The 18,311-nt window shown below is 46.1% G+C and overlaps 1 protein-coding gene across 6 annotated transcripts in view; it reads right to left on the bottom strand.

Annotated features, from left to right (window-relative positions):
• Window positions 1-18,311, bottom strand: part of GPATCH2 (G-patch domain containing 2) — a 157,565-nt gene that overhangs the window by 126,925 nt on the left and 12,329 nt on the right. For all 6 annotated transcript variants that reach the window (XR_012221953.1, XR_012221954.1, XM_073553340.1 and 3 more), the window contains exons 2-5: window positions 13,074-13,769; window positions 10,747-10,808; window positions 8,686-8,871; window positions 4,772-4,851 (exon numbers count right to left, since the gene is read on the bottom strand). Coding sequence is in view for 4 of the 6 variants with exons in the window: in XM_073553340.1 (XP_073409441.1) it covers window positions 4,772-4,851; window positions 8,686-8,871; window positions 10,747-10,808; window positions 13,074-13,769 (1,024 nt within the window). In the remaining 2 variants the exon portion in view is untranslated. The remainder of the gene's footprint in view (window positions 1-4,771; window positions 4,852-8,685; window positions 8,872-10,746; window positions 10,809-13,073; window positions 13,770-18,311) is intronic.

Below are 18,311 nucleotides of genomic sequence, written 5' to 3'. Positions count from 1 at the left end.
TATGGAGCACTATGTGAGGGCCATTACACTGTATGTAGCACTATGTGGGGGCCATTATACTCTATGGAGCACTATGTGGGGGCCATTATACTGTATGGAGCACTATGTGTAGGCCATTATACTGTATGGAGCACTATGTGGGGCCATTACACTGTATGGAGTACTATGTGGGGCCATTATACTGTATGGAGCACTATGTGAGGGCCATTACACTGTATGTAGCACTATGTGGAGGCCATTATACTGTATGGAGCACTATGTGGGGCCATTACACTGTATGGAGCACTATGTGGGGGCCATTATACTATATGGAGCCCTATGTGGGGCCATTACACTGTATGGAGCCCTATGTGGGGGCTATTATACTGTATGGAGCACTATGTGGGGGCCATTACACTGTATGGAGCACTATGTGGGGGCCATTACACTGTATGGAGCACTATGTGGGGGCCATTACACTGTATGGAGCACTATGTGGGGGCCATTACACTGTATGGAGCACTATGTGGGGTCATTATACTGTATGGAGCACTATGTGAGGGCCACTATACTGTATGGAGCACTATGTGAGGGCCACTATACTGTATGGAGCACTATGTGGGGCCATTACACTGCATGGAGCACTATGTGGGGCCATTACACTGCATGGAGCACTATGTGAGGCCATTACATTGTATGGAGCACTATGTGAGGGCTACTATACTGTATGAAGCACTATGTGGGGGCCATTACACTGTATGGAGCACTACGTGGGGGCCATTACACTGTATGGAGCACTACGTGGGGGCCATTACGCTGTATGGAGCACTATGTGGGGGCCATTACACTGTATGAAGCACTATGTGGGGGCCATTACACTGTGTGAAGCACTATGTGGGGCCATTACACTGTATGAAGCACTATGTGGGGCCATTACACTGTATGGAGCACTATGTGGGGCCATTACACTGTATGGAGCACTATGTGGGGCCATTACACTGTATGGAGCACTATGTAGGGGCCATTATACTGTATGAAGCACTATGTGGGGCCATTACACTGTATAGAGCACTATGTGGGGGCCACTATACTGTATGGAGCACTATGTTGGAGCCATGGTACTGCATGGAGAACTATACAGGGCCATGATACTGTATGGAGAGCTATGTGTGGGTCATTATACTGTATAGAGCATTATGTTGGGGCCATGATACTGTATGGAGAAATATGCGGGCCATAATACTGTATGGAGCACTATGTGGGGGCCATTACACTGTATGGAGCACTATGTAGGGGTCATTACACTGTATGTAGCACTATGTGGAGGCCATTATACTGTATGGAGCACTATGTGGGGCCATTACACTGTATGGAGCACTATGTGGGGGCCATTATACTATATGGAGCCCTATGTGGGGCCATTACACTGTATGGAGCCCTATGTGGGGGCTATTATACTGTATGGAGCACTATGTGGGGGCCATTACACTGTATGGAGCACTATGTGGGGGCCATTACACTGTATGGAGCACTATGTGGGGGCCATTACACTGTATGGAGCACTATGTGGGGGCCATTACACTGTATGGAGCACTATGTGGGGTCATTATACTGTATGGAGCACTATGTGAGGGCCACTATACTGTATGGAGCACTATGTGAGGGCCACTATACTGTATGGAGCACTATGTGGGGCCATTACACTGCATGGAGCACTATGTGGGGCCATTACACTGCATGGAGCACTATGTGAGGCCATTACATTGTATGGAGCACTATGTGAGGGCTACTATACTGTATGAAGCACTATGTGGGGGCCATTACACTGTATGGAGCACTACGTGGGGGCCATTACACTGTATGGAGCACTACGTGGGGGCCATTACGCTGTATGGAGCACTATGTGGGGGCCATTACACTGTATGAAGCACTATGTGGGGGCCATTACACTGTGTGAAGCACTATGTGGGGCCATTACACTGTATGAAGCACTATGTGGGGCCATTACACTGTATGGAGCACTATGTGGGGCCATTACACTGTATGGAGCACTATGTGGGGCCATTACACTGTATGGAGCACTATGTAGGGGCCATTATACTGTATGAAGCACTATGTGGGGCCATTACACTGTATAGAGCACTATGTGGGGGCCACTATACTGTATGGAGCACTATGTTGGAGCCATGGTACTGCATGGAGAACTATACAGGGCCATGATACTGTATGGAGAGCTATGTGTGGGTCATTATACTGTATAGAGCATTATGTTGGGGCCATGATACTGTATGGAGAAATATGCGGGCCATAATACTGTATGGAGCACTATGTGGGGGCCATTACACTGTATGGAGCACTATGTAGGGGTCATTATACTGTAAGGAGCTCTGCTCAGCTGCATGCAGAGACAGGTTTGGTTCTGCAGCTTCAGAGGAACCCAAGGTCTGATGCTCAGGGCAGCGTTAGCAAATTCTAAAGGAAGAGTGCACACTCCTTGCCTAGGAGACCAGCCACCATTGATAGACTGCAGAGGTGGCCGATAAACGAGACAGTGAGCTGTAAACCACAGAATTAAAATGAATTTCGCTTATAAGGCTTTTTAATATTAGGTATAAAGCAAAGTTTCATGTTTTTACAAGAACTTTTCAATCCCCCCTTTTAAAAGATGAGACCACCGCTTTAAGTTTAAGCAGTGCACTTGAATATGGGATAGAGGGATTGCAGCAGTCAGGACTCCACAAATCAGAAGCAGTATTTAGGACACATAAGAATAACATTGCCCTCAATCCAAAACTTCAAATCCTATCATCAAGAACTCTCTTGTGCTGCAGAGGTTCTCTAGATTGCGCTACCCATGACAACCAAGTTTAATGTCAATGGCTGCTCTCTTTCCCCAGTCCCACACGCTCGGTGCCTTGGGGTGATCCTCGACTCTGCGCTCTCTTTCAAACCACATATCCAAGCCCTCGCCTCCTCCTGCCGCCTCAAACTTAAAAATATTTCCCGGATCCGTTCATTCCTCAACCACGAAACCACAAAAACACTAGTGCATGCTCGTATCTCCCGCCTCGACTACTGCAACCTACTACTCTCTGGCCTCCCCTCTAGCACTCTGACACCACTCCAGTCCATCCTACACTCTGCTGCCCGACTAATCCACCTGTCTCCCCGCTAATCCCCAGCCTCCCCCCTATGCCAGGCCCTTAACTGGCTTCCTATTGCCCAGAGGCTCCAATTCATAACCCTAACCATGACATACAAAGCCATCCACACCCTGTCTCCTCCATACATCTGTGACATGGTCTCTAGGTACCTACCCGCATGCAACCTTTGATCCTCTCAAGATCTCCTTCTCTACTCTCCCCTTATCTATTCTTCCCACAACCGCATACAAGACTTCTCCCGTGCTTCCCCCATAATCTGGATCTCCCTGCCGCAACACATCAGACTCTCACCATCAACGGAAACCTTCAAGAAGAACCTGAAGACTCACCTGTTCTGACAAGCCTACAGCCTGCAATGATCCTCGGTCTACTGAACCACCGCACGACCTGCTCTCCCCTCTCCTAGTGTATCCTCACCCATCCCTGTAGACTGTGAGCCCTCGCGGGCAGGGTCCCCTCTCCTTATGTACTTGTGTGTCCCTTGTCTTACACATGTTTATTGTACTTGTCTATGTTTCCCCTTTTCACATGTAAAGCGCCATGGAATAAATGGCACTATATAAATGCATAATAATAATTCTCATATTTTTAAGAGCATTCTAAAAAATATATATATTTTTTTTTTAGACAGGCCCATTAGATTCACTAATCCAAATCTTCTTTGTGCTTTTTATACTTCTAGATTGTAAGCTCTTGAGGCAAGGACTGGTTTGCAGTGTAGATTAGTCTATTACTTGGCTACGTCTGATATTATTTGTGTACGTGCCCTCGGATTTATAAAGTACTGCGGATATTGCAGTTCAGCTGCCAATCACCAAGAAGACCTGGAAACAGCTGACCGGTGGGGGGGGGGGGGGGGGGGAGTGCCGGGTGTCAGACCCCCACCATTTTCATATTATTGACCTGTCCTGCACAAATTTACATGAAGTTATATACGTTTTCCTTTATTTTTATGGATTCCGCTACTGTGAAATACCTTCAATAACAAAATGAGTGTACGGTAAAACCCGACTACCGCCCACAAGAATAGCTGAATATTACTGAAATCCACTGTGCTGTTCCTTGGTCTGGCTTTATCACTATTAGGCTGGGTTCACATAACTGTATGGCAGTCCGTTTAACGGATTGCGTTACACCGCGGCATTAACACGATGTAACGCATCCGTTAATGCTGCCATAGACTGCCATAAAGTGGCGCAATGCTAACTGGCATGTGTTAGTGATGTGGGATCATGCTGTGACGGACCATCGGACGCGATCTGCAGCGTTAGGGGGTCTGTCGCTGCTAACGCAGATGAAGGAACTGCGCTAGCACGATCGCAAAACACGATCAGAAAAATGAGTAGCGTGAGCGCAGTCCGTTTAACGCATGCGTTGAGCGGACTGCTCTAAGGCAATATGAACCAGGCCTTACAATGATTTCTGCCCACATTAACAATCACAGCAGTGAAGAGGTCACTGCCTCCTGCAAGTTCAACTCGCTCTTCTCCTGCTGCTGTCATAATTCCTAAACTGATCGTTAAAAGCGGAAATCAGGTGTCCTCTCCTTCCCAACGTATGTGACCAAAGACCTCATTATTATTATTAGTTTTACTGTGTGTATCTATCAGTAAGAAGGCGGCACCTACCAGAGGACTCGGATTTAGGGACGACTTCCTTACGCTTCTTGCCTGCATTGCATGGAAATGACTCAACCTCGCCTGGAATCCTAAGAACAGAAAGTGCATCTCATCAGGTGAGGAAAACAGAGGAAAAGCGATTCAGAGCAGATTATTCTTAAAGGGGTTTTACTATTTAAGGGAGTAATCTACTCCAAATGTTGCTCTGATATTTATGAGGCCGTCACGTTGGTGATGTCTGATCGCCCCCACGGATTTCCAGCATATAGGGGCGTTATTGAAGATCAAGCCCCCTTGCCTGCAGCTCCCCAGACTGTGGCTTTCAGGCCATGCTAGGGGGTTGTAGTTTTACAACAGCTGCAGGGTGAAGATCACTGGCTTAGGATGTTCTGCTACATTTCCAGCAAGGAAAGTGTTAAGCGGTTTCCAGTCAAAAATATGCGAAAAAAATTGATGTCATAAAGATCCCTGTCCGCTGAGGTTTCCTGTTCACCCCGCCACTCACTATAGTCACCGACTGGCTGCAGCGGTCATGTGGCTAGAAAATAAGTGATGGGCTACAATGGAGTAGAGAGAAACGCAGGGGAACGGGAACTGTCAGAACTGTAGGGGACCAAAGATCATTTCCTTATTACTTACAAGCTATTTTCAATCATTTATGGCTGAAAAACCAACTATTGAAGCCACCGATCCAATGCCTGGGAGGTCAGCAGACCCCCCGGCCTGAATGCAGCAGAGGTCGAGCTGCTCAAATGATGGTCTACAAGTTATTTATGACAATCCCATAGACAATAATAGGAGCAGAGGTGCAGAAGCTCGACCTCCGCTCCATGCAAACCCCCGCTCTCTAGATCCCAGCATTCAGACCACCAGTGATCATATATCCCATCTAAAAGTTGGAGAATAACTTTCGATGTTGGTAAAAGCTAGTGATGAGCGAGCGTACAGCGATAAGGTGTTATCTGAGCATGCTCGCGTGCTAACCGAGTGTCTTCGGAGTGCTCGAAAAATATGTTTGAGTCCCCGCGGCTGCTAGGCAATCCCAGCATGTATTGTGGCTGTCGAACACCCCCGAGACATGCAGGCGTGGGGACTCGAACATATTATTCGAGCACGCCAAAGACACTCTGTAAGCACCCGAGCATGCTCAGACAACATCTTATCACAGCACATTCACTCATCACTAGTAAAAACCCCTTTAAAAAAAGGTGTTCAGTGTCGGCCAGAGATCATGTCCACAATCACAGGCATCTGTGACGGATCAGAATAGCGTCGTCGCTGGAACTCCCATCCAACATTTCATTCTGACTTCCTAAGAAAATGTTCCTGATAATGGAGAGAAAGGAGAAGTGCTTTTCTTGGTATCGGCGGCGCCCAACAATCAGCTCCCACACAACAGGTTGCAATTCGGCCCCTTCTCATCCCCACAGGTGGACAGGGAGCAGACATTGGACATTCATGCAGCACAATGCCGAGTGGGGCATCACTAATACACCCGCTATTGGGTGCCGTGTGACCACGAATTACCCTCCAGCCAAAACTCCAAAGATGAGAGATCTAGAAGAGCGTCCCCGTATGTCAAGCAGCATGTGATTTGCCGTGACAGGCAACACAATGGTGCAGCAGCACAGCACTGGAGTTCATGATTGCTGAAAAAGAGTTTTTTTTTTTTAGTAATTATTCCATAACCCCTTAATGTGTTTATTTATGAAAAATAACACGGAAATTTTTGTACCCTTAAATCAGAGAGTTGTGTCACACAAAATAGCTAATAAATAACATTTCCCACATGTCTACCTTACATCAGCACAAATTTGAAAACATTTTTTTTTTGTTATGACGTTATAAGGGTTAAACTTTGGCCAGCGATTTCTCATTTTTCAAACAAAATTTACAAAAAAATTTTTTTTTTCTTCTTTAGGGACCACCTCACATTTGAAGTGAGTTTGGATAGTCAATATGACAGAAAATACCCAAAAGTGGCACCATTCTAAAAACTGCACCCCTCAAGGAGCACAAAACCACATTCAAGAAGTTTATTAACCCTTCAGGTGCTTCACGAGAACTAAAGCAACATGGAAGGAAAAAAAAAATGAACATTTTACTTTTTTCACAAAAAATTTACTTTAGACCCAAACTTTTTATTTGCACAAGGGTATCAGGAGAAAATAGACCACAAAGTTTACTGTGCAATTTCTCCTGAGTACGCCGATACCCCGTATGTGGGGGAAAGTCACAGTTTGGGCGCATGGCAGGGGCTCAGAAGGGAGGGAGCATCGTTCGACTTTTTGAACACAAAATTGTCTGGAATCAATGGCAGCATCATTTCGTGTTTGGAGACCCCCTGATGTACCTAAACAGTGAAAAAATCCAATTCTGAAGCCCCCGTCACAATTTTTGTGACGCAACAGCGATCTCACCAGCGAGATCGCTGTGTGTGACACTTACCAGCGACCGGCCCCCCTGCCGGTTATCGCTGATCATCCTGGAAAGCCCAGGACATTTTTTGATCGCTGGTCTCCCGCTGGCCAGCACGCATCGCTGCGTGTGACAGGCGGGAGACCAGCCATCAGCGCGCTGGTAACTAGGGTAAACGCAGGGTTTCTAAGTGAAGCACGCTGCTTAGAAACCCGATGTGTACCTTAGTTACCAGCTCCCTGCATCAGCGCGCTGGTAACTAAAGTACACAGCGACGCTGCACGCTCGGCGTCGCTGTCCTGATAGCTGGTGAAGCTGTCTGTTTGGCAGCTCACCAGCGATCATGTAGCGACTCACCAGCGATCCTGACAAGTTGATATCATTGTCGGGATAAAGTGGCACTGAGGAATAAGTCCCTTTAATTGCCACCGTTAAAAGACGTATCAGCAGTGGTTAAGGAGTTAAAGAAGTACTCCTCCCCATCCTCCTCCTCCCATCAACAGTTTTTATACTTTTAATATATTGCAGTCACCATATTATATTGCACTGTGCACTTAAAATTGCTCATATTGCCTTTCTACCCAGATAATAATTATTTTTTTCCATTAAGTCTATGACATCACATGGTTAAAAATTGACTAACTGAATCCTTTTAAGCTCTATGTAGAAAAAGGAGATCGATTTTCCCAGTATGACTTATGAATCAATGCAAAAGTCCCTGGCATGCGGAACAGCTGGATCAGGAGTTGGAGAAGAGGAAGGATTTTTGAAGAGACAAGAGACTTCCTGTTTCTACATAGACCAGGGAAAAGAGAAGAATTAGCTGGGCAGAAGGCAAAATGAGCAATTGTAAGTACACAGTGATAGGAGTGCAATAAATTAAAGGGATTGTCCATTGGATGACCGTGTCACGCAGTACAAATGTATGGAGCGCGACTGTGCCCACTAGTTGGGCTCTGCCTGGGAGTATGCATAAAGCATATGTACATGCCGGTACCGACTCACAAACCGGTGAATCCTTGCAGGGGGATTCATACGTTTGCAGTCACACAGAGTGACTGTAGACTTATCATTTTAGACTGGACAACTCAAAAAAGGATAAAACTTTTCTTCTTTAAAGGTGTTGTCCAGAAATTAGATATTGATGGCCAAATTGGATACTGACGACCAATCCTAAAATTGAGGGGAATGCCAGCAGCCTGCACTCCTATCAATCAGCTATTTGCACCTCCCATAGTGTACAGAGGCGGAATGGAATTGCTCCACACGCCATGTAGTGGCCGTTATAAGTACTGCAGCTGAGATTACAATCACTGCCATAAGGGCTAGGCTGCAATAGCGGAGAAGGGCCACTACATAGCGCAATGAGCAGTGCTATCTGCTGACAGGCGGGGGTGCCTGGTGTCAGAGCCGATCCTAAGGATCACTCAGCAATATCAATCCAAGACATATGCAGGAATTGTCTGATCCCAGGTTCTATTACCATTTAAGTCCGCGGCACTAACCTCTCTGTGTGCTCGGGGACATGAGGGGGAAGGAGCCGGTGAGGATGCTCTCAAACACAGGATCGCGTAGCTCTCTCTCCAGCTCGGATGATGACCCTTCCTGCTCCCACCAAGGGATGACTCCCGTGATACCACACGCTCCCCCGGACTCACTCTCGTAAAACCAGTCGCTCTGTTCGTCATCACCTAGAATTAGAAGGTACCGGAGCAAATTAAATAAATGAAATACCAGTGTCAGCTGTGACTATGCTATGAGAATAATATAAGAACACAATAAGTTTTATCATTATATTAGCGCATAGTTCTGGAACAGCTGCAAAATTAACGTCTCCCTTATAACATCACCTTGGAAGATTTAATCTAAATTAGACCAAAATGAGGTGATCGATAGGATCTATACTGCCTGCAGCCACCACAAGGAGGCGCTTTATAAGGACAGAGCTCGCATTGTACTCAATGATAACTGTGTCTTCAGCAATCGCCTAAACTCCCTTGTGGTGGAGAGAAACTTTCATGTTTTACTTCTATGACTACAGGGAATAAAAAGCCCATAAAACAAAACTTTGACCTGGTTGCAGCGCTTATGTAAAGCTGTGTGCCCCTTTAAGATCCTCTTAATCCGGATTGTGCAGGGAACGGAAGCCGCCCCTGATATAGAAGGGGTTATGGTTTGCCTTTAATTGTCTTTTGCCTTTAACTGCTAGAATTTATTCTCATGACACATCAGTATGACAGTCTCCTCTTCAAGGAAACTATGCTTCTCATCATATATGTTTTCAACAGTCAGCCACAACGTGTTCTGGGTACATGGTACACAAGGTATGACCCTGAGGAAACGGTGGGGGCTACATGAGCTACAACATTTGTTGTAAATGGTATAAAATATTGCCTTGTGTTTCATTATGTCAGATAAAGTGATTTGCCCACGACCAGTGTTCAGTCTCCTTTGTTTCCAAGCGCTTGTAAATTAAGGGCGTAAACTCCTAATTTGGCCTCACTGGTGATCTGGCATACCTGACTTTGGGTCAGAATGAAAACAGCTACAACACCCCTATATAGATAAATGGGGCTCTGCAGTTCTACATCATGTAGGGCCAGATTGGACTTCAAATCAGAGAATCATTTTTGCTGAACTTTTTTTTTTTTTTTTTTTTTTTTTCACTGAACCAATAAAGTTTAAAAGTTGGCCCTGGATTACACACACACAAAAAAAAAAGTCCCCCCCCCATCACCGTCCGATCTTTATTTGCAGCTCATCCCTCTCTAAGTCAGTGACTGACCTGCAATAGCAGAAACAGTCTACGGGCAAGTGTGGTGTGGTCTTGAGGGAGAAGGAAAAAAAAAAAAAAAAAAACGTATACGCCTTCTATAAAAGAAAAATGATAAAATAAATTTTGTCAGTCTGTAAAATTTTTTTTTCCCCCTAAGGGCCTATAACAAAAAGCCTTGAGGAAATCCAGCAGGAAATACAGGGATAATCTCCTGTTGGTCAATTCCAAGGTGATTGGCTTGGGCCTATTGTGATAGGGCAGAGGGGGGAGGCTCCTGCTGCAGGCAGACATAGGACAATAGGAGAGAGATGGCACATGGCTGAGCTCCTGGGACACACACAATTTTTTCATCTCTTCTTGAATTATCGTAAGAGGTAGTGAAGGATTAAGAAAAAGGAAGAAATTTAGAAAGAGGCTGTTGAGCTTTTTTTTTTTTTTATTTTTATTTACTTTTGTGTTTTAAGTGCTCCTAAGTAACATTAATTTGGAATAAGACGATCTTTTTTTTTCTGCACTAATCCTCAGGACGCCTTCACAGCGGCCTACCGGAGGATGCTCCGGTTCTCCCGTGAGCCAGTCCGAGCCTTCTCGTATGTACAGTGAAATGATGTAAACAATAAGAATCATTATAAAGGCAGTCATTATCACATTACATCGGAGAATTGCCCTCCCGTCACGCTGCAGAAAAACCTGCAATATTTGGTCTTCCCCGACAGTATTAATTAGAAGGTGTAAAGTCTTTCACTAATTAGACTTAATTTGGCTAATGGGGGGAGAAACCTTCCAGTACCTTGGCGTCCCTCGTCGTTTGTGAACAGCCCGGCGTCACTGCTGCTAATACTGCTGGACTCGCTGGAAAAGTCACAACAAAGAAAAAAAAAAGAAAAAAAGATTAAATCACAAGAATAAATATTTCTATACACAGAACGTTCTGACAAAATTTCCTCCTTTAAGGAGATGGTGTGTTTGTGATGGCGCTGCCCATGCCACGCTTTTATGAACAACCGAACGGATTATTTTTGGCACATAAAACCTCAGGAACCTAATGGGAGCCAGATGCGCCAGTGAGGAGGCGCTGACACAAGTGATGAATTTTTATTATCCGCCTGCATCAAACCATTGCTGCTCCTTCCTTCTAATGCCAAGCACCTCAGTCCTGATCCCAGAACGTGAGGGCTGGAGAACGGAGCCATCCTGGCGGGAAAAGATGGTCCAGACCCTCCGCCTGCCTACACAATTCTAGGCCCCTAAGCCTGGAAAAAAATGGTTAATTCTATAAGAAGAAAAAACCTAACACTGCTCTTTTTTTCCTTCCTCCCTAAACAATCTAGTTGGCCTCCAAGTCATTTTTCTTTCTGAAACAAATGTAAAGCATGTGACTGCTGCAGCTAATCAGTGGTTCTGTTATGCACTATTGGCAGGGTGGAACATGATCACTGATGCCACTGATTATTTACAAGTGGCCATTATGTGACCTGTAGGTCTGCATGGGATTATCAGGGCAGAAAGGAGCAAGTAGTCTGACTTTTTTTTGCTATGCATGTGTCGGTTAATATTTTTTTACATGGGCCCTTTAAAAGACAGATGTTCTACTTCCAGCCACCTCTAGAGGGAGCTTACCTCCTAAGGATTATCCCCTGCCACCCCAGCGCTGCTTCTCTGCCACTACCCCATTTACGATGGCAGCGCTATAGCGCTGCAGATGATCACTCAGTTCAGTCCTAATGCGAATGTAAAAAGTAAAAAAGAAAACAAAAATAGATAAGCCCCCGACGTAACCTGAAAGATAAGAAAAACAAGTTAGATTATACTCACCGGGGGGGGGGGCGGTCCGGTCCGATGGGTGTCACGGTCCGGTGCCTCCCATCTTCATACGATGATGACGTCCTCTTCTTCCCGTCGTGTAATGGCTCCGGCGCACTGCTCTGCCCTGTTGAGAGTAGAGCAGAATACTGCAGTGCGCATGCGCCAGACTTCTGCGCCGGAGCCACGACAGGAAGGGAAGAAGAGGACGGCATGGTATGAAGAAGGGAGGTGTCGGACCGGACCGCGACACCCATTGGACCTGATCGCCCCCGGTGAGAATAATCTAACTCTTATTTTCTTATCTTTTAGGTTACATCGGGGGCTTATCTACAGCATTACAGGATGCTGTAGATAAGCCCCTGATGTCAATGCCGGCAGCTGATAGGCTAAAAAAAGGGTGACAGATTCCCTTTCAGAAGTGGAGAAAAGAGAAGTGTCTCTAGGGCTAGTCTGACCCCTATAGGATAATGAGCCAGATTGACCTGTTAAAGGGTTATTCCCAACATTAAATCCATTGACTAGGTAATAGCCACCTGACTGGTGATCGACCGATCACTGGGAACCCCACCGGTACGTGAGCTTTAAAATGCCCCATCAGGATGTGTGGCCACCGCTCCATTCATTGTCGCTGGAACTGCCAGAAAAAGCCAAGAGTTGCGCCTAGTATATCCAGCAGTCCCATAGACAATGAAAGTCTTTTTAGACCACTCCCAAAACCGGTGGTTGTCTCAGTGATTGGACCCCTAACCGATCACACAAAGTTATCATCCGTCAGGTTCTTTAGGTCACTTAGACGACCCGATCAGACGAACAAAGAGCGTTTTACTCGTTTGTGGATCGATCACTTACCACGTTTACACAAAGTTGTGTATAAAGGGGTCCTTAACGGGGTTAGCCCATTTCAGAAAATGTTCTGCTTTAAGCTGCGGTATTTTAAATAAAAAATAAAAAAACCCTAAACATAAGTATTCATCACCCTCCCCAGGTCCAGCACCAGCAAGGAGTCTCTGCCACTTCCCCAGTCTCTTGTGTGTCTGCAGCGCTTGACCAGTGAGCTTAGCAGCTTGTGCCGTCTACACAATCGGGCAGAGCAGTAATTCGCTGCAACGATGTCCAAGTGACATCAGAGCTGCACACAAACAACAGAGACCGAAGCAGCACTGGATCAGGGGACGGTGAGATACTCATTTTTTGGGGATTTATTTTTTTATAGCAGAAAGTTTTTATTAAACTCTTTTAAAAGTGGTCTCTTCTATTACTTTCATCATATAACACTTTCACATGTTGTCCCTCCCGCCAACCCAAACGCACCTGTCGCTCATGTTTTCATCCGAGCCCTTCTGTTCCTCGTAGTCCATCTTGTCTTTAGCGCTGTGCCCCATGTCTTCTCCTTCTACCACGACTCCCTCGTCGGGAACCTCGGGCCCGTGTCTAGGAGGAGCAATTTTCCGTTTCTTCACTTTATTCTTGGATAACTCCAGGTGCTGATAATGTTTGGAGTCATTGTCCATGGCCTGATCTCGAGACAAAGACAAGGCGCTGGTGACGTCGGATGGTGGGTCGATGGCCATCCTTTTCACTTTCCGTCTCCTTCGTAGCGTCCTGCTAGCCAAGGTATCGGCAACTAAGTCCGATTCGTGCCACAGAGGCCTCTTACTACGAATATTGGTAATATTGGATGAGGGTCTCCGTTTGGCTAATAACAATTGATCGTCTGAGTCGCTGTCCTTTTTATTATTACTGGCGCATTCCCTGTAGTCCTTGTTCTGTTCCTCTAGACTGGAGTCGGAGCCATCGCTTAGACAGTGCCCCGTTTCCCAGGGGTGATGAGTATTTTCAGATCGTCTCTTCCTTCCCCTCCGCTTCCGGGCTTGCCGCTTAAGGAGACATGAAATACTTCGGGAGTGATCTCCGGTATCGGCAAAGCATCCTCTGGCCTGTTCTGAGCTTTCTTCCAAGGCTGACACAAGGTCATGGACAAGCTCCTCCATTGTCCTACTGAAATGCCTACGGGGATACAAGAACAGAAATCACAAATCGACTCTTAAGAACATCAGATCATATTTGCCACCATCACTATTGGTTTCAGCCGAGCTGAAACCACGGGGAGGCCCATCGCGTTGCCAAAGATGGAACTATGCTGACGTCACATCGTGCTGTGATGAAACTCAATACTGAGAAGTTGCAACCATCAAGTTAAAAAGTTTAAAAAAAAAAAGATCAGAATTTCTTGTGAATTGCTTACTGCGGCAGCGTCGACTAGATTTACTTTCATGACGTAGTCAGCATACTCAGAACATCGGCCAAGCCAAAGGTGTCGAGGACCAGGGTGACGTGTAGCCCCAACCCAAAGGTATGTTCATACACGATACCTATTTACAAGAGGATTTGCAGAAAACAAAATCTGAGGTCAACCGTTCCGCGGATGTGCAGCGGTCGGGCTGGTGGATATACATAAGGATAAGGGTGCTTTCACATAGCGTTCCGGCACACTTTCGGTGGCCACGTCGGGGCTTATGTCCAAATTCCCTGTAAAATGGGATTAAGACGTATTCGCCGACAGGGTCATAGACTATAATCGTGCTGCCAGAGTGAACAGGCCGCTCTGCCGTGAACCATTTTCGGCCATGTACGCCTACTGGAGGTGGACACTCTGACGTAGAAGAAGCCGCTTTTCATGAGGATGATTGGTGGCTTTGTTTGGAAGATCAAACTTCTTGCGAATGAAGTTAAAAAAATAAACAGATGAAAGCAGAATCAGTGACCAAACGTTCGATAAAGGGATAGTCCCATCTCGTACATTTATGTCACAACCACAGAAGGGGATTCACATCTGTCTCGGGAGCACGGACCATCAGCAGGGTGCAGAATGGTGGCTGCATTTATTCCTATAGATGTTACCTTACAAGTGTATGGAAACATCAACGCAACTGCTGCAATGAGGCCATAATCTCCAGACAGATGCAGGTCCCTAGCTGTGTTGTAAATGTACAATGCAAAAATATTCCTTAAAATCCAGGTCCTATAATTTCATGCCAATCGACTATCATATCTAGTTCGAGATTATAGACCTCCTTCAAAATGTGAAGCTGAAACAGAACACCTGGCTCAGCAGGTAGTCGAGCTTCAAAAGCTCCAAGTGGAAAAACTCAAACCTCTACCAGCCTAGCTGGGACCAAAGCATTTCTGTCAGGACAAACCCCTGCTGGGAGTCCAAGCTGATTAAAGGCATATTTTCATCTCCAAGATCATATCCCAATTTGTAGTATGTATAGTAATAATATTATTAGCAAATACTTCCAAATAGAGGTGTAATATAGTTTTCTGATTCGCTATGTCTCTTTCCTCACGTGCAGGCATTGCAACACCTTAGGTATCCATAGTTACCGACCACTGATACAGTGACAGATGATTGGTAGTGGTCGTAACCATAGATACCTAAGGTCCTGCAACATATTTGCTAATATTATTACACCTACTATATACTGGTATAGGATCTAGGAGATGGGAATATCCTATTAGCGGTTTCAAAGACCATCCACAGATGAACGGGAGATGTAATTTCATAAGGAGTTATGAAGTTATTCTACATCCTAGACGTATACTGGTTACGTTTTCGAGATTTCGGAAACAGGGCAAATGCCCGCAAGGGGTCTTGACCCGTTCTAGCAACCCGGGGTATAGAGTTACAAAGAACGGCTAGTAGAAGCCAGGTAGCAAGGCTATGTTTGGTCTCCAAGCATAACGGGGATCCGATGGCGCCAAAACCATCTCCCTATGACCTTCTGTGGCGAAGTTATGACCCATCATAGGTTTTGTAGTTTCAGCTAACAGACCCAAGGGCCGGGAAGCAAGACCATCCTGGGGCAGGAAAAGGAGAGCTCGACCAAGGAATTAACTGCTTGTACGAGGTCATGGGCCAGGGTTCTCTTCTAAGGGAGGTCAGAAAGTGTATCGTGCTGAAAGAAACCTGGAGACCGCAGGCACTCCTTAACTGCCATGTGTCTGCGCAGCACCAAGGCCTAACATCCAACTGGTAACTGACTTATATTATCTCCTTCTACTTATTGTGCTACCACATGACCATCTTATATGTATAACCATTGCATATTTAGAGTTTTTTCTATTGTGCCCTTAAAGCGATTATAATTTAACCTTGGGCTGCTCATTTAGCTCGATCTACGAATCCACAAATCCATATTCTCAACTTAACATTCTATGCTACCAGGGCTGGTTTCCGGCCCTATATAATTCTGTTAATGGACCGGCTTATATCTAACAAGGAACTGGTCGCAGTCCTATTGGGCTGGCAAGATTTGTTTCACTGGAGCCAGTGAAAGGGGCCTCTCTGCCTGTCAGGGTTGTGAGCGAGTGTGGTGCCACGCCAGAGGTCGCGTGGGCCACTCTCTCTCACTCCCCCCTGCCTCCCTGTGGACAGGAGATGTGTGTGTAAAACTGTACCAAGCTAACAATACGTGTCCCCAGAGGGTGTGGAACGTCACATTGGTGAAAGTGGGGAGACAGAACTGTGTGACCCCCGATGTATTAGTGACGTCAGTCGGGGCTGAGAGGTGCAGTTCTTCACATGGTCGTAACCGAGGAAACAATCAGGAAGCAGGTTGATGCCTGTATCAAGACAGTGAAGTGACCCTTACATATAGAATTATTTTTAATAAGGTAATAATGTGCATGCATAGATCAAAATCTGAAAAAGGTTGACAAAATTGACCCTGAGAAGGAGGCACGTGTGGACTCAAATGGGGAATGCACCATCAGATACCATATTATGGAGATATTCTCCCCTTCTAGTGCGGAGTGCCGCCATATCATGTCTGGTGCCTTGTGCATTGCAATAAGATGGATGGTGGTCACCAGGAAGCCCCTATTGTGTCCATCTTTGGAGCTTCTTCCCAAACGTGCTGAAGATTAACTACCTGCATCCACAAGAAGGGAGCTGCCCTTTAATATTGGTCCGGCACACAAAGCCGCTGCATCCGCCATGAGTAGGCGAGCTGCGGGGCCGGCACTGCCAATGTGCTGCTTATTAAGATTGCTAAAGCCACAAATGTCACTTGTCAGCGCAGAGCGAGGCAGAGTCCTGAGGCTTCATCCTACAATGGATTGCGTCTGGCACGAGGCTTTCCCTGCCGGAATATCGCGCGGAGCCGGGATGCCAGGAAGCTTTTCAGGCAGAAGCTATTGTGCCCATGGAGGCATTATCCGGCTTGGCATTAACGAGGTCGACGTCAACAAAAGAACTGAAGAAACAAATGGTTCATTCACGGATCTGGATTAGAGCGATTTATTAGCGCTTCTATCAATTGCTGCACAACCATCACAGCGGAAAGTGATAGTGCTCTCTGCCAGAGATAAGCTGCATCCGCCAGCTCCTGGGACAGAGCGAGACGCGCGGTACATTACCACCAGTATATGGGATTGACACCTTATAGCTACACGTATATGATGCATATAAGGATCTGCAGATCGTAGACCAGAGGCCCGGAAAGTGCTGTGCCTGAGGCTTAGCTGTAGACCGGGGTCACACTTGCGTGTGCAATGCGAGAAACTCACGCGAGTTTTTAGCATCAATACCCGGCACTGCCGCCGGCACTCGGGACCAGAGTGGGCGGCTGCATGTTTTTCTATGCTGCCGCACACTCCGGTCCCGAGTGCAGGTGGCAGTGCCGGGTATTGATGCGCGAGTTTCTCGCATCACACTCGCAAGTTTGACCCCAGCCTTAGAGAAGGTCTAGCATACCCAAACAGACAACAGTGCATCCTTTAGGCCTTCGCCTCCATTCATTTACAGTACTTTGGCAAACCTTTAATTTTACAAATGACAATAGTGGTACGGCTGTATAGGAACTTGCTCCCTGATAAAAATGATACCTTTTTTGCTTAGATCTGATGTACCAGTCATGAGAAATCTAGTGTACAAGCCGTATGAAAATCAGGCAGGAAGTGCACACAGGGGGTGGCGGTGCACTTGGAATACTGCTTTTAAGTGCACTGACACGCCCCCTGCCTGATCTACATATATTTTCTAATGTAGATTTCTCATGACTGGTGCATCAGATCTCTACAAAAAAGGTGTCGTTTTTACAAGGGGACAACCGCCTGTACAGCCATGCACTATACCTATACGTAAAAATTAGCCGACAGGTTCAAATTAACTGCATAGGAAAGTGTAAACTGGGTGCCTCTATACTATACACCTAAACAATAAAATGTCTATACATCAGATTTTGTCGGAGTCGGCCAATGGAGGGGTATATGTCATGAAAACATCCAGATGAATACTGCTGTGGTAAGGTTCAGAGACCACTAAAGGTGAATGACGGGCTCTTGTAACTGTAATCCACACTGATATATACAACCAAGAGGTCCCACAGCCTCATTCAAAGACTTTACATTTATTTCTGGTGCAAATAGACGAGGAGAGCGTACGAGGCCCCCTCTCTGCCAAGGAAGAGGCACAGGGCCCACTCATGTATACACACGTGGTCAAAATTGTTGGTAACCCTCGTTTAATGACAGAAAAACCCACAA

Source organism: Dendrobates tinctorius, unplaced genomic scaffold, assembly GCF_039654945.1.
Source record: "Dendrobates tinctorius isolate UK_male_01 unplaced genomic scaffold, ASM3965494v1 ptg000201l, whole genome shotgun sequence".
Lineage (NCBI taxonomy): Eukaryota > Metazoa > Chordata > Amphibia > Anura > Dendrobatidae > Dendrobates > Dendrobates tinctorius.
The sequence above is the reverse complement of the archived record's forward strand: the minus strand, read 5'-3'. Positions and strand labels throughout refer to the sequence as shown.